This window comes from Rhinopithecus bieti, unplaced genomic scaffold (genome assembly GCF_001698545.2).
Source record: "Rhinopithecus bieti isolate Rb0 unplaced genomic scaffold, ASM169854v2 scaffold_5002, whole genome shotgun sequence".
Classification (NCBI taxonomy): Eukaryota; Metazoa; Chordata; class Mammalia; order Primates; family Cercopithecidae; genus Rhinopithecus; species Rhinopithecus bieti.
The window spans coordinates 89,408-110,852 of NW_016804830.1; the positions used below are offsets into that span (position 1 = coordinate 89,408).

Below are 21,445 nucleotides of genomic sequence, written 5' to 3' on the forward strand. Positions count from 1 at the left end.
AATATATTTTAGTAGTTGGTCACATCAAAGCAAAAGCACTCAATTCTTTTTTACATTATTATGGAACAAAGAAATGTGATATCATGAGCAAGCAAACAATCAGACGCCCACATTTATTTTTGTTAATCATTACTTCTGTAACATCCTTAACAGGACATCCTGTTGTCCTACGCTAGAAAAATAACTTTAAAAAAGTCAACTGCAACATTCTCTGACACATTCCCAGAAGAAAATTCTCCTGCAAAAAGTTGGGTAGCACTTGTAATAGTAATGCTACCTGAGCAGAGCCTGTGGCTTTGGATAACTGCTCTTGCAGCTGAGGAATGTGTTTCTTGGCCTCTTGGATCTCTTTTAGCAATCTTTGGGCAGGTGTTCGGTTGTAATCTTCCTGCAATAACTGAAAAGTTATAAAAATATTTTCAGAATTAATTACTTATGTAAAAAAGGTACAGAAATAGTCCATTCTTAATCAATAATATAACTAATGGCATTGGTTACAATACTGCTTGATTGTGACTATGATAAACACCAACTCAACCATGCCCACTCACATTTTTATTGGCCTGTACACAGCCCTACTTCTCATTTAATACCTGTAGCCGTTCCTGTTCTTTCTGTAACATTTTTCTCAGAATTTCTACTTTCTGGTTATGAACCACATTGTTTTCCTCCTAGAAGAGAAAAAGATAAAAAACAAACAACAACCAGTATAGAAAATATGAAGCTAAAATAAATAGAGAAAATGTGACATACAAAGTTCTGCCTCAGCTCCAATTATCAATACCTATTAGGTTTTTATTTCTGGGTTATGAGGACAAACTTTTAGACATGACACTTAAAAGACAAGAAACTACAAAGAAATGTATGCCCTTCCATTTCATCTTTACTAAACTGGATTCAAGAGAACATTAAATATTGATATTGGAGAAATTAAGTTGTCTTAGTACAAGAATAGTATCTTTTACTTTCCCTCATTCAGATCTTTACTATCGATCCCCATGCATAGCTCAAAATCCCAGTACCTCTTACCTGAAATATGAAGACAGCTCCCTAATTCATCACCCATCATCCCTCCTTGTTTCACAAGCCTATAATATTTTACCAAATTAGTCTTCCTATAATCCTAGGATAATCATGTACTCTTTTGCTTAAAAAGAAATGTTGAATGGATTCTTACTGCTTATCTAGTTACATGTAAATTAGCTTGGGAGATGTGACTTTTCAAAATAGTCAACCTACTATTTTCAAGTTCATCTCCCACTATGTACATCCTTAACAGGCACCAACCAAACAAAAATCCTAGCTACTTCTCCACAATATTTGATGCTTTCTTGGCTCCTTCTATTTATTGTTCTTCTTCTATGTGCTCTCTCTCTCCTTTGAATCTTCATAGAACTTAGTATTTTTTTGCCCTCATAATGTCTACATTCTGCCTTGTATTATAGTTACTTGTATACTCTTGATTTAATCTCAATCAACAAAGCTTTGTTAAGCACCTTCTACATGCTAAGCAATATTTCAGATGCTGGAAACATAACAGTAAACAAAATAAACAAAAATCCCCACCCTCCTAAAATTACACATTCTAAGATGACTATAACCTTGAACATGAGTACCTTAACTATATTTTTGTGGGTGGCACATTGTTTTACATATGACAGGTGTTTAATACTTGTTAAATTAAATCTGCTATGACAATATTCTAATCATTCCTATTATGTAATTTTTATACTAGTAAATTGTTTTCTAGAACCTTAAATTTAATTAGTTCATCAGCCTAATAGTTGAACACTCTTAATATAAAGTAAACACATCCTTATAGGACTGAGTATTTAACTAAGAAATTTCCCCATTCTTACCCCCATGAGCACAGGACTAGTGATTCTTTCCATATTCCCAGATGCTCCAGGTGAATGAGGAGATGTCATGATGGGAGACATATGTCCAATGACTGATGGCTCTACTTCAGAGTCGGCAAGTGGAATCTGGGGCGACCCAGGTGGGCGTCCCTGAACAGTGAGAGCTACATAGGAACCAGCTTGGGGTGGGGAGATGGAAAAAGGGAAGGGAAGGGAAAATAACACTGTCAAGAAACTTTTTATACCATTTTACTACTTAATCTTTGATAGTTCTAAAAGATCCAGTTATATAAGACTGTCCCATCATCTGCTAATCATTTCTCCACAGAAAAAAAAATAATTTGTCATTTCTTTTACGACTGCCCTAAAAATCCAAAAGAATGATGCCGTTTTCAGATAGCAAGTTACTATTTGCAAGATCAGATATTACTTAAAAGCAAATAAAATTTATAACTCCAAGAATATATTTTCTTAATTTAGAGGAGAGTTAAAATCAACCATCTATTAGTGGCTATGTTTAATTAATTTCTTAAATGTAATTTTTTAAAAATCTTCCTTTTTTAAAATCAGGGTCTCACTTTGTCACCCAGGCTGGAGTGCAGTGGCACGATCTCAGCTCACTGCAGCCTCGACTTCCTGGGTTCAAGCAATCCTCCTCCCTCAGCCCTCACAAGTACCTGGGATTTTTTGTTTGTTTGTTTAAATATGGGGTTTCGCCACGTTGCCCAGGCTGGTCTTAAACTCCTGAGCTCAAGTGATCTGCCCACCTTGGCCTCCCAAGTTGCTAGGATTACAGATGTGAGACACGGGACCTGGCCTAGATCTTTGTATTTTAAGATGATACTAACTAGGCATGGTTTAGTGAATACGCTAGAATATAAAATGCAATTTTAAATTAACTTTACAAAATGAGTATGACCAAAAAATATTCTACAATAACAGGGAAAAACACAATCAATAATAAGTAGTAAATTTTAGTAGAAAACATTTGGAGGAATGGACAGGAATTCATTAGACCTATTATGGGAGTTAAAAATCTAGACAGCAAAAATCACCATAATCAGGCCGAGCATGGTGGCTCATGCCTGTAATCCCAGCACTTTGGGAGGCTGAGGCCGGCGGATCACGAGGTCAGGGGATCAAGAGTAGCCTGGCTAACATGGTGAAACCCCGTCTCTACTAAAAATACAAAAAATTAGCCGGGCGTGGTAGCACATGCCTGTGGTCTCAGCTACTAGTGAGGCTGAGGTAGGAGAATCACTTAAATCTGGGAGGCGGAAGTTGCAGTGAGCCGAGATCGTGCCACCGCACTCCAGCCTGGGTGACAGAACAAGACTCTGTCTCAAAAAAAAAAAAAAAAAATCACCATAATCAGAGTCAGTAATAGATATAGCAAAACTTTTTTCTTAGACATTTCAATAGGACTTTCAAATGTATTTTACACTTGTCTCCCAATTTAACCCTCCCATGGAAATCACTATCAATTATTTCAGTGTTTTGGTGTTCTAAAAACTATTTTTGCTATGTATAATAGTCACAAGTGTTATGATTTGGAGGAATTTTACGTAGAAACACTTTCTAAGGCTCTTCAATCTTATGGCTGTCTATCAGAAAGTCATCTATTATATCTCACTTGTCTATGTACTTGCTTATAATAGCTTCCCAGCTTTTCCCTTCCTTTCTTTAGCTGTTTCTAAACTGCTCTGATTTGGTATCACTTTTATTATATCCAGAATACACATTAAAAAGTAGGACATGCAGGAACTCTGTTACATACACCCAGGCTTTAGGGATGTCAAATTTATATATGTTTTGGATATGCAAAGGTTTTTAGGATGAACTTTAAGTTTGTAGCTATGCCCTTACTATTAGATAAGTAATTTATTGCTAGAATCCCAGGATTTAATTTTTTAAGTAAAATTTATACTGGAATGAGCAAAAAATACAACCCAGAAAGCTAAAGAAATGTTTTTATACATCTCAATGGACATCAGGCATAAACTTATTAACATAAACCATATTTATGTAGCACATAACAATTTATAAATCACATTCTCATTAAATAAGTGGTCAAATTTATTCAAGTATGGGGATCTAATTTTGATCACTGCACTCTTTTAAAATAAAGTTAAGAACGCTGATCAAAGTGACCATTTGGAGCACTGGTACTCTGATGAAAAAGTTTAAAAATTTTCATAGTTGCTTCACACAGCAGTACAAAGGCCAAGAAAAAAGTTAGTTTATTAAATTTCTTCTGAAGATGTCCATCCACCCAATACAGAGAAATAGAATTAAATAAAATGGTAGTGATTCTGCTTCATCACAAACAACTGTCTCTTATTTCTAGTCTACTTTACTGTGGAATAATCTGATGCAAAAGATCATAAATTCTTTAATTCCTTTTTTAAAAATTTTCATTCAGTTTGTCTCTCTCGCTCTCTCTTTTTTTTTTAAGAGATACAATAACAAATACATAAGGCCCAAACCAGGCCAGAACAAAGAAAAAGGAAGTTACATTTTAGGTGGTGGACTCTCATGTGACTTTCTTTACTACTGTCATAACTGTCATGCTATTTTCCATTCAATATGTGAAGCACTTAGAAAATATAAAATCTTGGCCAGGTGTAGTGTGGCGCATGCCTGTAATCCCAGCGCTTTGGGAGGCTGAGGCAGGTGAGCCCAGGAGTTTGACAGCAGCCTGGGGAACATATCAAACACCAGTCTCTACCAAAACAAAACAAGACAAAACAAGACAAAACAAAAAACAAGGTGGGAGGATCACTTAAACCCAGAAGTTGGAGGCTGTAGTGAGCTATAATTGAACCACTGCATTCTACAAGACCCTGACCCCCCCCCCCCCCCCCAAAAAAAAAAGAAAATATAAAATCTCTCTTGGAAAGCAGGTACGGTTAAAAGGTAACAACAAAATGAAACCTAAGCCCAGGTTGGGGAAGGTGTAGCACCTAGACTTCACCTGACTCAGATTCAGACGACCCACCCCATCACCACCTGCCAGCAAAGCTCACAGGGCCACTGAACCTTCCCTTCTCCCTGTGCAGATGGGAAAACTGAGGCCCTGTGAGTGGCTGAAGCCTGGCTCGACCATACCTCACTGCCAGCTGAAGGTACATTAATCTACCTTTGACCCTGCAAGTGATGGGAGGTTAGCTGCAGACTCCCACTGCTTCAAGTCTGGTTCTCTACAGAGAACTAAGTCCAAGTGGGCTACTCACCCCTAAACCTGAAGATCACAAATTCTTAACCCTGAAGATTTCCAAGAGAAGATCGCTACTCTGGATTGTATAATCATTTACTTATCCGAGGGAAAGTTATTGTGCTAGATGATTTTTAAAGTTCCATTTCAGTTCATAAGGCCATATGTCTGATTTCTCAACCTCCTTCCTCTCAGGTGACTCATGCATTTCTTTCGAATGTACGTATTCAGTATTACCAAGAATGACAGGAATATTATAATCAACCATATAAATGGAGCTGACAAAAGATAGTTATTAGTAAGCTAAGAGTTTTCACCTCAGATTTTCCTTCAATGCAGGGATCAGCAAACTCCAACCAAGGGCCTAAACCAGGATCACAGACTTTTGGTAAATAAAGTTTTACTGAAGCACAGCCACACCCATTCATTTACATATTGTCTATGGCTGCTTTCAAGATACAATGACAGAGTCGGCAGTAGACTATACAGTCCACGCAGCCTAAATATTTACTATTTGGCCTATTACAGGAAATTTGCTGATCCTTACTTTAAGGGTTTCAGAAAACAATTAAAACTAAGAATAACATTCACCTACATCTGATTAGCTTCACCACCTCCAGATGATTTGAATGAGTCACCAGAGTTCCATTCACCTGTAGGAAAACGAAAGGAGTGCATGTCAGATACAGCCTATCGAGAGAATGGATAAAAGGACTTCAGGAATTATCATACACAGTATAACCAACTATAACATAGGAATCACATTACATTAAAATATTTACGTATTTGATTCAATATTCATTTTCACACCATGAGTCTACAGGGCATATTCGGCAACAAAATGAACTTAAACATAAACCATTCTTTCTCTACTGATCTGAATTCAAAATCTATTTCTAGTCTCTCTGTTGTGTTCCACTGGTAGGTCTATATACAGATTAGAGTCATATACATCTCTTCTCATACATACACATACATATAACATATTTTTTTCTTTAGTGATTCTTACACCTTTATAAAGTTCATCTGGTAGAATAATCAAATTGACATCGACCATTACAATTCTATTTGCATACAGGTCAGGTATTGCTTATCTGAAATACCTGGTACCAGAAGAAGTGTTTTGGATTTTTTTGAAGTTTGGAATATTTGTATATACATAATGATACATCTTGGGGACGAGACCCAGGTTTAAATATGAGCCTTTTATGTTTCATATACACCTTACACACATAGCCTGAAGGTAGTTTTACACATTTTAAATACTTTTGTGCATTGAAACCAAGTTTTTTGTTTTGGTCTGGTTTTATTTACTGTTTTTTAAAGACAGGGTCTCACTATACTGCCCAGGTCAAAGTGCTGTGGCTATTCTCAGGTATGATCAAAGTGCACTGCAGTCTCAACTCCTGCACTCAAGCGATCCTCCCACCTCAGCCTCCTGAGTAGCTGGTAATACAGGCTCAAGCTACTGTACCTGGTGAAACCAGCTTTTGACTGTGACCCATCACATGAGGTCAGGTGTGAAATTTTCCACTTATGGCGTCAGTTTGGTACTCAAAAAGTTGCAGAGTTGGGAGCATTTCAGGTTTCAGATTAGAAATGCTCAACTTTACTTTGATGAGAATTGCTTAATAACAGACTAATCTGGAGAGAAATGACCTTTCCAACATTGAATTACTCTCGTACTCAAGAACATATATTCCTCCATTATTTTCAATCCTTTTATTATGTCCTTCAGTAAAGGATAATATTAATATTAAAACAAATGAAATAAGATTTTACAGTCAATAGATCTATCACACATCATATGATGCTTTTTATAAAAATGCAAGTGAAAAAAGCAGAATATGACCAATATATGTTGTTTTTTAATCCTACCATAAATTCTATAATAGGCTTTTCCTTACCTTGATGATTCGATCACCTGTCTGTACTCCAGCCCGCATGGCTGCTCCATCTGTATGAGAAATTAATTACTTAAAATGTGATTCATTTGCATTTACTGATCATCTTCCTGACAGAGGAACAGTATAACAAAGTGGTTAAAAACATGGGCTGTCCTTTGGGAAGCTGAGGCAGGCAGATCACAAGGTCAAGAGATCGAGACCATCCTGGCCAACATGGTAAAACCCCGTTTCTACTAAAAATACAAAAATTAGCTGGGTGTGGTGGCGCGTGCCTGTAGTCCCAGCTGCTCAGCAGGCTGAGGCAGGAGAATCGCTTGAACCCGGGAGGCGGAGGTTGCAGTGAGCCAAGATTGTGTCACTGCACTCCAGCCTGGCAACAGAGCGAGACTTCATCTCAAAAAACAAAAAAGGTGGGGACTGTGAAGTCAGACTTTACATTCAAATCCTGCTTCTACCACTCACTAGTTGTGTGACCTTGGACTGATTTTATGTTTTTTTACTCTAAGCCTTAATATCACCTATAAAATGGGGATAAAAAAATTGTCTACCTCAAAATTATAGCACCCAATATAAAGGAAGTATTCAATATACGGTAACAGCAGTAGAAAATATTGTCATTGTTGTTTTGGGAAAAGAAATGGTATTTTCTTTAATCTGCTATCTCTTTAATCTGTCTTTGCCAAAATATCACTGGTGCCACGGAAAACTGAAATTTCAGAAACTTTTGTGTGGACAATAAAGTATCATGACCAAGGAGTCACATGATTTCTAAAACTATATAAAAACTGATTTTCTAACAAGCACAAAAAAAAAATCAACTAGAGTAAATTCCTTCCTATAACTATGACATATATTTGACATATAGACGAATCTAGCACAATAGTCCACATGACCTGCAATCTATGTAATTATTCTATTCTTGGGAATTGCCTTTATTTAAGCTTTTCTATTCTTACTCTGTTTACTGAGTGATAAATTGTTTTTAGAAATGCCTTGCCTTCTTTGACAGACTGTACGAAGACTGGATTGTCTCCACTGACCGTCAGCCCAAATCCATTGTCATCTTTCTGGATGACTACGCAACGTTGAACAAGACCTGCACAAGAACCACAGCGTAAAAAAAGAAGGAAGAGAAAACAGAGAAAGGAAAAGACAATAATTATATATTAGTAATAAACTGTGTTCCATTTGGAGAAACACAAAATAGCACATGTAAATCCACAAAGTAAAATAAGAACACTAACCCCCATCAACAAAGCAAACACAAGAACACCAGAGTCACACATACTGTTTTCTCACTGGCGAAGTATAACAGAATTGCTCCAATATTAAAAACAGCTATGAAAAACTGCAAAATATTAAGTATTAGACATGAGACAGCTAGAAGGAAAGCCCACTCACATCTATGCTATTTCTCTGTAGTATAAAATTCTCCCCCCGCCCCGCCCCCCACTGCCCTGTGTTTTTGGTACCCTAATTGGTGTTTAACCCAAGAAAAATCAACTATCTTCGGACATGTGGCTAGGAGCATCTCAAGGAAAATTCTGGAGAAATCCAGTCTTACTCTCAAGAAAATATACTCAGGAAAACAGTAAAAAGAAAGGAGGTGCTTACAGAGTACCTGAAGCTATTCCCTGAAGAAGAGAAGAGAAAGGAAGAGTTCAGGGGGAAGAAAAACCCTGGCTTATAGAAAACAAAGAGAAAGGTAGAAAAAAGTAGGAAAGAAAGAATCTGTGAACTCAACCAGTTCCTTCATCTCTTTCATATACTTACCTGATTCCTAAAGGAGAATCTGTGTTTCTTCTAAACAGCAAATGAAAACAGTCATTTGAGAGACAAGGTGAGAGAAAGAGGGCCCCAGCCAGAGGAATAGAAATGTCCTGCCAGAGTAGAACCCTGATTAGTACCCAGGGCTGTTTTATCATAGACCAGATCTGAAGATCTTGAACTCTGTGTTAGCCAGAGACAACATATATTTTCAGCTTTGCAGGATCTAATAAGCATTTCACCGAAGTCAATATATAAAACAGGTAAAGCAACACAAAGATAATGATGATTAGAAAATAAAACTTTTCTAAAGATTTTACACAAAGAGCCACAATCTTTTAAATAAGTCTGATTTACCAACCAAACGATGTTAAAGATACGTTAATAAAAAATATATATAGACTGTGTGTACAATGGCTCATAGAAAACATATACACATAACAATTATATATATATATATATACATACACACAGTGTATATACATATCTATTCTTGCTGATAATGACACATCATGAGTACATGAGCCCACTGTAGCTTAACATAAACCTTAACCCTTGAACTCATGCCCTACACAAAAATTAAAGCAGATCATGGGCCTAAATACAAGCTAAAATTTTTCATAAGGTAACACAGAAGGAAATCGTCAAGACCTTAGGGTATTAAAAAAACAAAAAAGGAAGAAAGAAAGAAAAAGAAAACAGATAAAATACATGTAACAAAATAGTTTATAACATTAAAAAAAGACCTGAGGGTGGGTTTATAAACCATAAAAGAAAAAAAACCTAGGAAACTGGACAAAATTTAAAACATTTGCTATTCTAAAGACACTGATAAGAAAATGAAAAGGCAAGACACAGAGAAAATATTCACAATATAGACATCTGATAAAGAATTTGTATCCAGATTATATGCAACTCTCCAACCAATAATGGAAGATAAATGTTAAAGGGGGCAAAATACTTAAATAAACACATCACAAAGATACACCAATGGCCAATAAGCACATGTAAAGGTGCTTAACAGCTGCAGTCGTCAGGAAAATACAAAGTAAAACCACAATGAGATACCACTATACACCAACTAGTCTGGCTAATCAAAAGAAGTGGTAGCAAAGAGGTGGAGCAACTAGAACTCTTACAACATTATAACATTGCTGGTGGGGATGTGCTAACATTCTGGAAAACTGTTCGGAAATTTCTTATAAAAGCAAGCATATATTTACATACGATCCATGAACTTTACTCTCAAGAGAAAAAACAATTTGTGTCCACAGAAAGACATACACGAATGTTCACAGCAGTTTTATTCATAAGAGCCCAAAACTAGAAACTCAAATGTCCATCAACAGATGAATGGATAAACAAACTGTGATATGTCCATACAATGTATTAGGAAGGAAAAAAAGAACTACTCATACATACAACAAACACAGTTGAATCATAAAAACATCATGGTAAGCAAAAGAAGCCAGTACGTAAGAAAGTAAACACAACATGACTCCAACATAGAAAAGGAAAACTAAACTAAAACAACAAAAAGCAGAATAGCAACAGCCTAGGGGAGAAGTAGGGAAGAGGAGTGGGAATGACTGCAAAAAGAAATGAAGGAACTTTTGCAGTGATGGACATGTTCTGTTTCTTAATTAAGATAATGTTTACATGAGTATGCATATTCATTTGTCAAAATCTTCTAACCATACACTTACAATTAGTGCATCTTATTTTACGTAAATTTTACCTCAATAAAGTTGATTTTCAACATTTAAAAATGTGTTACCCCTAAATTCTAGAGACTTCTAAATACTAAATAATTCACATATTCACCACTCTCACAAAACAATAAATTGTAATGAGGGCAGGAGATAACCTATTAGAATTCAACCTTTTTTATCTGTTCAGTGTTACTTCCTTCAAGTAATTAGGACAACTATAAAACAGGATATGAATACATAAATCAAGTAAAAATAGCATTCTTTATAAATTTCTAGTGTGTAATGAGTAGAATTAGAGATTCAGGCCAGGCGCAGTGGCTCATGCCTGTAATCTCAGCACTTTGGGAGGCTGAGACAGGAGGATCACCTGAATGAAGTCAGGATTGAGACCAGCCTGACCAACATGCTAAAACAAAATCAGCCTGGCGTGGTGGTGCATGACTGTAATCCCAGCTACCGGAGAGGCTGAGGCAGGAAAACTGCTTGAACCCAGGAGGTGGAGGTTGCAGTGAGCTGAGATAGCACCACTGCACTCCAGCCTAGCCTGGGCAATAGAGTGAGACTCCATCTCAAAAAAAAAAAAAAATTATTAGACTAACCAGCATTTTACAGGAATCTTTTAAAATCCATGCTTACTTTTGGAAACAAATATTTCACAACCTCCCTTACAGTTATTTGAAATTTCAAAATAAATTAGACATTGAGACTTTAAAAATCAAGGCAATTTTAACACTGAATACATTTTTTCATACAATATTCGTGCTTCTCTGTTCTCCCACCCCACCTCACAAAAGTTTTAAAAGTTTAAAAAAACTTTTAAAATTAATGAATTAAAAGTTTCTAATATGGGTGATTGCAGTACTAAGCAACCTGGGCTTCTTAAATAGACCTTCTCTGCCTGCAGAGAACAGGGCGCCTACAAAAGATGAGGGAAAAGGGTATTTGAAGTTAAGGAGTTTGCTATGTCTGCACCTTTCACTTAAATAAAAAATATATAAAGTAGTTAGCTTAATGCCTAACAAATATTAAGGGTTCACACATGTTAAATATTATCTTATTATGATTGGGGGGAGGTTGACCTTGGATTTTCTCCTCTATCCACGCTACTAGTACAATTATAAGTACTTTTATGTTAATAAACTCCTATCAATTAATGCAAATGATCCTTAAGAGGATCAATTCTGGCTGGGCGTGTATGGGAGGCTGAGGTGGGTGGATCACGAGGTCAAGAGATCGAGACCATCCTGGCCAACATGGTGAAACCCTGTCTCTACTAAAAATACAAAAACTAGCTGTGCGTGGCAGTGTGCGCCTGTAGTCCCAGGCTACTCAGGAGGCTGAAGCAGGAGAATCGCTTGAACCCAGGAGGCAGAGGATGCAGTGAGCCGAGATCACTGATAACAGTGAGACTTTTTTTGAGACTCCATCTCAAAAAAAAAAAGAGGATCAATTATGATTTATGTCTAAGTTTTGTTTTTTAGCAAACAAAAAAGGAAAGTAGTTTTGGATGAGTAAGGAAGAGAGAAGGGAAATTTAAAGGGGCAGAGCTTCTTATCATAGTTAGCTTTAGAAGATGAGAGACAGCCGGACGTCCTTAAGAAAAGAATCAGTCTTCTTACAAGCTTTTCCTAAATATGTAGACTGAAGTTAGGTGTCCCTCTTACAGACTCCCACTGCACCCTCCGTATACTCCTATTGTATCACCCTTACTCACACTGATTTGTATTTGTTTTTATTCTTTCATTAGATTTTATGCTCCAAAGGTGTGGGGGCTGTATCTTGATCACAACCTTATCTCAGAACCTTGCACATATTCTGGGACACAAGGAAACTTACAAAAATTGCTTATGAATTAATGAAATTCAGACAAGTAGACGAGTCTAGAGATGAAAGGAAACTCAGAAAGGGAGGTCATCAGAGAGAAAAAAAAACAGCACTATGCACAGTCAATTTTATAAATATGCCTAGAGTCCTAACAGATTAATAAGAATCAAGAAAATCTATTAGTATTACTTCAGAATACAGCAAACCTGTTTTCTCTAATTCATAACAGTCTCAGTCTGATAACCTTCCCTCTTAATTACAGCTAAAGGAGAAGATGAGGGACAAAGAATAAAGAGGAAAAGGAAAAAGAACTATGCACACATCCTATTCAATTTTTTCTTCTCCCCAAATCCACTATATTAGCCACATTTATTATTTTATATTTACCTGCTAATGTGAGACTGATGTACTTCAACATGTACTTTAAATCAGTAGACCAATATAAAAACAAAACATACCTTACACATACAGTCAATTCAAAATCTATAAAATACAAATTAACAAAACTGTTCTGTCCTATCTGTGGTATCTGCATAAATTTAGATTTGTGGTAATAATTAACTGAAAATGAAGCCATCCTACCACTCAAAATTCAGAAATCCAGTCCTTTAAATGCTCAAATCTATTATGTTCCCTCTCATTCAAAATCAAATGAAATGTTTTCCCTTTTTCTTCAGAGAAATATTCTGTTTTTGACCAGAAGCTGTTTTAACCTACCACAGAGGGATAACTTCCACCCTCTGTAAAACTAAAATCACCAATACTGGCTAAATTATCATATATTTGAAATATCCTTTTTGACATACACACACAAAAATCCTACTTCTTTTGTTTGTTTTAGCAAATTTGCATTGAGCATCTGTCCATAGTAGTTATTTAACACTGCAGTCCATAGGTACTGTGAAGAACCCAAAACTACTTGGAGTCTTCGTTCTCAAAGAACATAAAAACCTGGCAGGACAATACTGAAAACAAATGGAGAAAAAAATGACAATGTTTAAGAATCAAAGAATGGTACAGATAATAGGCCCTGTATGTTACAGAGAAAGTCAAAGATAAAAGTAAACTCATAACTCCAAAATAGCAATCTTCAAATTTTATTAAAAAAAAATCCCAAAACCAGCTTTCATCATTTTACTTTTCTGATTTTACAACTCCTATAGTCCATGGTTTTGTTTTGTTGCTAAATCCTTTATCATCTGGTATAAAGATTATTAATCATAACTACCATACAAATGTATGTATCTGTGAATATGAGTTTTGTAAGGCCACCTAATTACTTTTATATGTGCTATATGCCAGCACTTTGCATAGATACAGGCAGAGTGTTCAAAAAGTAAAACCAGTGAAACTTAAACTTCCTTCAAACATAATCCTAACAGGCAGGCACAGTGGATCACACCTGTAATTCCAATGTTTTGGGACGCCAAGGCAAGAGGACTGGTTGAGGCCAGGAGTTTGAGCGCAGCCTGGGCAACATAGCAAGACCTCTTCTCTACAAAAAATAACAGTAATAATAAACACGTTTTTCAAAAAAACGAAAGACTTAGTCCTAGTAATACTTCTTCAGTCCCATTGTTCTTGGTGCCATATGAGTATTTCTTCACAGCTGTTTTTTTAAGTGTATATGAGTAATGGTAAATGAGTGCATACCTCTATCACTTCCCTTATCAAAATGCATTACAGTTCTTTTGTACTAGACTGTGAGCAACCACAAAGCAGGTACAGTCACTTATATCTTTGTATCTCTATCCCTTAGTATAGTGCCTGGCATATAATGGGTGCTCACTAAATAGTTATTAAATAAATTTGAATTTTATACACGAAGGAAATTTTAAATAAACATACTCAAACACTTTCTAATTAGAAAAAAAATCATAGCCTTGAAGACTATGCAAAGTAGAGAAACATTTCTATAAGAACACTAATTAACCTTCTGCCCTGGCAAAATTCCAACTATAATAATTTGATTTTCCATCTACCCCAAAATAACTCCTCTAGTTACAAAAAAATGTTTATTTCCTGTCTCTTAGAAATCATATTTTGCCTAGAAGCTGATAAACCTGATATCATGTTTCATCTCATCAGTGAAGTAAAGATGTTATATCAAATTTACATAAATACTATCCTTTTCTAAGTTTTATTTCCTTATCATAACAAAATACATATTTTTTCTGTTATAACAATGTGGCATTTAAAACCAATATAAAAAGACTGCTTCCTTCTTGCTCAGTAGATAATTACCAATGATCATATTTTGAAAGTGAAAAAAAATGAAGTTTCATTCTATAACTATTCCTGAAAGAAGGCCATAACTCCTACAATGAAAACAGAGTGCGGAGTATATTAATGAAAATGGAGTGTTAAACATGTAAGATAACCTGTTAAATCTTCCATATTACATTGACTTTAGTGAAAGCACATTAGTCTTTCTTCACCTTTTATTTTATTTCATGACCAAACTTCTCTAAGTTTCACCTCTTAAGAATTAGCTTCAGGGAAGGGAGTGGAGAAGGGCCATGTGCAACCTCATAAAAACAGCTCATTTTAAACTGGTGCCAGACATACATGTTTTATGAGTAAGACCTCAGATAATCCTTTGATTAAGAAGCTTCTTGATTCTAAATGCACAATCTTGCCAGCAAGAGGAGCCTTACATTCCAACTATGCTGATTTCATTCTTTCAGACCACTACCAGAAAAATGTCTCTAAGTTACATTTCCTTCTATCTTAAAGTTTTCAAAAGGAAAGAAAGATTCAATTAGGATGAGTCAAGATCTTATTCTATCAATTTTCTCTACTAAAATACTTCCTATGTCAATCTCAACAATCATTCATTAAAAATTCACTTAATGAGGGCCTCCAATGTGTTCAGCATTATGGGAGATGTAAAGATAAACATAAATACAAGTAATTAAATATAAAACAAGATGTCAACATTCAGAAACAACAAAAGTAGCTGGGCAATCCTAGGAAAAGGCAGTACTTGAATTGAGCCTTGAAAGATGAGTAGGATTCTAAGTTATAGGAGGTAAATCATTCAAGACAACAGAAATGGCATGTGCAAAGGAAGAATGCCAACACATATTTGGAAAATGAAACTCTGAAGGAGAATCAGAGTAGAATAAATTGGAAACAAATTGTTGCATTATCTTAACAACTACCTGTACTTTCTTAGCAAGTGAATGACCAAATTCTTACTTTAGTAATATTAATCTGACAAGTCAAGGCAGAATATAGAATGGAGAAAAGTTAATGAATCAATGTAAAACCGAAATAAAAGTAAGTTATAAATCTATTAAAATAGTCTAATAAAATGATGGACAAGGCAGTGGGGTTGAAACCAAAGAGTGAAGGATGAAAAATATTATGATGGGCCGGGCGTGGTGGCTCAAGCCTGTAATCCCAGCATTTTGGGAGGCCGAGACGGGCGGATCACGAGGTCAGGAAATGGAGACCATCCTGGCTAACATGGTGAAACCCCGTCTCTACTAAAATACAAAAAACTAGCCGGGCGACATGGTGGGCGCCTGTAGTCCCAGCTACTCGGGAGGCTGAGGCAGGAGAATGGCGTGAACCTGGGAGGCGGAGCTTGCAGTGAGCTGAGATCCGGCCACTGCACTCCAGCCTGGGCGGCAGAGCGAGACTCCGTCTCAAAAAAAAAAAAAAAGAAAAATATTATGATGGTAGAATCAAGGGGACCTGGCACATAGCTGACCACAGGGGAAAAGGGAAAATGGAGAAGTCAAATATAACTTTAAGGAAATATAAGACTAGGTGAATGGAAGAATGACAGTGTCATTAAAAGAACCAGGGAAATCAAGAGGAAGAGTGATTCCCAGCTGTAGAGAACAATGATGAACTCCAGTTTGGTCACTCTGAATTTATGGGACACTTAGACTGGAGACTGGAAGAAAGATTGAGGACAGAAACTTGGGTCATGCCTACATGTACAAGACAAGAGGGAAAAAACAATCAAATAAAGAGAGACAAAATAATTACAAAGAGTAAAGAACCAGGTTGATGTAATATCATAGAAACCAAAGAAAGGGCGTTTTGGCACAAATGGAGGAAAGGCCCTGTGAGACAAACAGCAAGAAGGTAGCCATCTGCAAGCCAGCAAGGGAATCCTCTGACCTGACCACACTGACATCCTGATCTTGATCTTCTAACCTCCAGAACTGTGAGAAAATAAGTTTCTATTGTTTAAACCACACAGTCTATAGTATTTTGTTACAGTGGCCTGAGCACACTAAGACAGCTTTGAAAAGAAATAACTTATTTTCTTGCACCGAATACTGTCAGCAGGAATCTGTTCATGACACCATGACAGCGGTTAAGCAGCAGCTATGGTCTAACTCAGAATTCACTTGCTGAATCTCTCATTTCCTACAGTAACCCACAAAAGTATTATTAAAATTAAGTATTATTAAAATTGTAGATCAGAAAACACATCCATACACATTTAACAGACTCTAACAGGTAGAAAGGGAAAAATAAGGGGAAATGGAATAAATAACCGACTGACCACACTGGGCAGAAACGTAACAAAAAAAGTCAATACAAAGCAAACACTTGGTTTCCTTTTAAGATGTACAAAGTTAATCTATTTCACAAAGTAGCTCTAAAAATGCCTAAGAAGCCAGGTGCGGTGGCTCATGCCTGTAATCCCAGCATTTTGGCAAGTCAAGGTGGGAGGACTGCTTGAGCTCAGGAGACAGAGACCAGCCTGGGCAACACGGCAAGACTTTGTCTCTACTCTTTCTCCCCCCCCTCCCCCCCCCCGCCACCGGCAAATCATTCCTTCAACAACCTCATCTCTATTAAAAAAACAAACAAACAAACAAAACAGCTGGGTGCAGTGGTGTGCACCTGTAGTCCCAGCTACTTTGGAGGCTTAGGTAGGAGGATCACTTAAGCCCAGGACGTTGAGGCTGCAGTGAGCCATGATCATGCCATTATACTCCATCCTGGGCCACACAGCGAGATCGTGTCTCAAAAAAAAAAAAGCCAAGAAAGTTTAAAATAAATAATATGTGAGTAACTAGCATTTTTGTTAAGTACCCAGCTAATGAATTTTACCCCAAGAGAAAACAATGTATATTTTCAAAAGTTTGAAGTGAGCTTATAAGACCCTACACTAAAGTAGAATGTCACCAGTTGCTATGATTCTACTCAGTAGTTTCAAGCTTTTAATTCCCAGAGAGACTTTTTCATCTATGTTAACTGTATGTAATCTAAAGAAGTCTATTCACACAGGTTATAAAATATTTGTAATGTCAAAGAGATTTATGTTAGCATACTAATTCTGTTCTAATCAACTCATCCCTCCAACGAGTGCTTTTTGAGGACTTGTGGACTCAGTTCCTTCCAAAAAAGGTATTTCAAGGGTTCTCAAAAAACACACACACAGAGAAGCCACACCTTACTTTCCGATTACCACTTAAAATGTTTCTATCACTACCAAGCCAATGGCATGTCTGAACTAGTATTAATATTTCTATCACTGCTGAGAAAAATATTAGTATAATATTTCTAGTCAGAGGTTCCTAAATTGTTAGTCTTCATCCAAAGCACACAACAAACTTCTAACTACACATCGCAGATATAGGAAAATGGAGAGGAAGATGAAATAGAACACTGCAAAGGCTACTGAAAAAGAACAGAGCTATAAAGATAAAGTTCATGTTCCTAAGGAGAGGATAAACTATAGAAAGCTCTTTATACAGAACAGAAAGATAGAGTCCAGAAAGATAGAGTCTCGAGGAATTAGGTATTTCTTACTTATCAGTAGTCAAAATACTCTGGAAGGAAGAAAAAGCGTAAACTTGATGTGCCACAAGGCATAGTATACGTTTACTGCTGAACTACTGTAAAAGCCATACACAGAAAAAACACTAGTCACAAAAACCCAAGTAAAGAAACATGTGTATATGTCTTAACATAGCAGCATTAACTGGTTTTGAACCAAATACTGAGCTTTCATAATACTAAAAACTATCTGTTATTATGGGCTCAAGTGCCAGCAGATGTGAACTGTCAAATGTCTTAAAAGGGGGAGAGCAATTCCTGTATTTTTTTTTCCTCTCCTATATATCAAGCTAGGAAACATCTGCACCTGGGGGAACTTCTACTCTATAGACTTGTGGCTCTATTAAAGATGACCTGATTTCCCTTTGAGGCCAAATTTGGAATCTTCCTAAAAAAAGAAATAATTTATCAGTCTTTCAGAATTATTTTTAAAGTCTTAGCTCCAGGTCATTCCTCTCCTATTCACTTTTCTCAAAAAACAAAAAACCAAAAAACTCCAAAACAAAACCCTAATCAGATCCCAAAAGAAGGAAAGAAGGCAGGTAAAACTGTAAAGGAAAAGGAAAAATAGGTATGAACTTCACAAACATGGTTTATCGTATCTTTGGAAGACAGGACACAGTCTATAAATATTAGCATTTCAATCATCTGCTGCAAAAGTTGACCACTCAGGTTAAACTTGCTCTTCGTTAAGATTATTTTAAAAGGTACCATTTTGAAATTTTCCCATTCCGATTAAGCTTCAGAGAAACTTCTCAAAGGCACAAATTCTTCAAGCTATGAAAATAAAATACTTACGTATTTTTGCCATCGTGGATAAATTATACAAGAATGACTTTTCCACATGACGAGGCAATTAAAACTAAACAAACAAAAAAGGAAATAAAAATTCCAAAGAACTGCTAATATATCTAAATTACGCCAGTATTATACTTAGAGGAAAAGACTTAATTCCTCAAATTCTTCATAATCCAAACTCTGCAAATGAGACGTGGGAAGAAGATGACAAGAATTCAAAGCCCATTCGTGTTATTTGGAGGAACCTGACCCAAACATATTAATCACCTTCCTACCATAAACAAGACGGGAGAAGATGGGCAATGTGGCCTACTCCTAATCTACAATGTTAGTTTCTAGCAACCTTCAGCTTCCACATCACAGGCACGTTAAAAACCCCAGGCTCCCTTTCCCTGCGGTAGATCATGCCATGCACAGCAGACACAAGAAAGGCTGCAGTTATTTTTAAAAAAAGAAAGAAAAAAAAAAAGAACAGAAAAGGAACACCATGAAGCAAGCTCCAAAGGGCAAGTCTGAATGAGCTACATGAGCTTACCATATATCTCGGATCTACTCTCCTCTGAACTAGACTTTGTCTTCTTGGAGGAGCTATCTGCACAAGAGCGGGAGAAAAGGAGAGAGATATAGAAAATATGGAGACCAATGTAAGGGGAAAAATTCATGGGGAAAAAAGAATGAATCATGATCAAGTTAAATCGTGCAAACACAAAGTATGAATATCACAGATGACAGCACTTAGAATAGTCACAAACAGCACAGGTAATGACATATTTTAAAGATTTATCGAAGAAAAGACAGTGCAATAAAAATATGTTCAAACAAAACAACACATGAATAGTATACAAAATATATCACCTGATAATTGTAGAGATGACAAAAGCACTAAAAGCTATCATGATCTTATTATGAAGCACTGCATACACCTTTGTTTATATCTGTCTTTGGAGATGGGCACAGCACAGACATAGATACAAAATAAACCTAACAAGATTATATTTTTGTGAACATAAGGCAGAAACTTTTGACCTTATTGGCAAGACAATATCTAATCATGTAAATGAAAGCCTCTGAGCCCCATGACTACAAAGTTAGGCATCAGAATGGAAAATTCTCTCTTCATGGAGATCCGAAAGTGACATAATACATATTCCCACCACCAAAGCCTCCTAAATTGATGACTGGAATTTCATTTTACCTACTCTCCGAAATGCAGAAAATGATTAGCTATGTGCTTCCTAGATAATACTTATAATATTTTTTCAAAATAAAGGAGTTTATACTAATAAAGTATGAAATGTCTTAGATACATAAAACATACTATTCTCTATATTTAAAATTATATTTCTAAGTAAAAATACCTAAAATAGATACATTATTTTATGTATCTGAGATTGCGGGATTTACTTCGTCTCTTGTCAAAGGGACATGCAACTGAATAGTATGTGCACAAAAAATATATGTCAGTTTCAAATGACAAAAGCAAGACTACCAAGCACTTTCTATGAATCAAATACTGAGTAAGTTTACAAGGAGAAAGCAAAAGCCTGTATGTTATAAAAGGAGATCAGTCTGAAAGTCTGTTAACGTGACAACCCTAGGAAACACTGACATTGCTTAGGTTGAAAGACAGTTCTTTAAGTTCAGAATACTTTTTAACTGAAGAGAAAGGGATTTCTATTCACCTGTTTACTCTAAAATGAGACAATCATTAATTTGTGAAACTGATTTATCTAAAACTCCAATTCACCATAATCACAATTGAATTTTTAGATGACTACAGAAGTGTAGAGTTGCTAGAGCCTTGGTTTTATGACATACTACTGCTTATACCAAGATTCAACTTAATACTGAGTCCTTGATTTGACCAAATCTCCAATTATTATATAATCATTTCTATTACTATCACTATTTAAAGATATAATATACTCTACAACGATACTTCTGTAGTGGGATGTACAGTGTTGGAAGTTAAAAATGCTTGCATTCCTGCTAAATGCAAAGGTGTTATTATGATATAATTGGAGGAATGTGAGAGTCTAAAACAGATTGAACAACTACTTCTGAGTGTTTCGGGTAGCTTAAGCTCTATTATTCTGAACTTCACTACTCTCAATATTCTTTGAAAGAATGAATAGGGTTTTACCTGTGGGGTCAAAATCATGTGATGCAATGCGCTCAACTTTCTGCTTCTTATCTGTTGGTGACTCTCGGTTCAAAATACTTCCATGCCTAAATTAAAGCAAAGTAATCAAAAGCTTAGTGCAAGAAAATCATTAGAATAAAAAATTTAAAATTCCAAAAGTGGATCTTACAAGAGAAACCAGGAAATCAGTTTACTTTACACAGCACCATAAGCCTCTCTAATTACATTTTCAATAAGTTTTGGTGAAACACAGTCTATTTACTTGATTTTAAGTGCTTAAGATAATTAAAAATAGTATTCAGCATTAAAGTCTCTTTTATTCTTAGAAGGAACTGCTTACATTTTTTTTGTATGGTTTTCACAGGTCAATACTATTATTTCCATTTAACAGACAAAAAAAAAAAAAAAAA

General features: G+C 36.0%; 1 protein-coding gene across 1 annotated transcript in view; it reads right to left on the reverse strand.

Annotated features, from left to right (window-relative positions):
• The window catches only part of ARHGEF12 (Rho guanine nucleotide exchange factor 12), a 152,765-nt gene that overhangs the window by 57,119 nt on the left and 74,201 nt on the right, over positions 1-21,445 (reverse strand). The window contains exons 4-11 of the mRNA XM_017870478.1: positions 21,036-21,125; positions 19,428-19,484; positions 7,978-8,076; positions 6,981-7,030; positions 5,669-5,726; positions 1,860-2,038; positions 594-671; positions 278-397 (exon numbers count right to left, since the gene is read on the reverse strand). Of these exons, the coding sequence (XP_017725967.1) occupies positions 278-397; positions 594-671; positions 1,860-2,038; positions 5,669-5,726; positions 6,981-7,030; positions 7,978-8,076; positions 19,428-19,484; positions 21,036-21,125 (731 nt within the window). The remainder of the gene's footprint in view (positions 1-277; positions 398-593; positions 672-1,859; positions 2,039-5,668; positions 5,727-6,980; positions 7,031-7,977; positions 8,077-19,427; positions 19,485-21,035; positions 21,126-21,445) is intronic.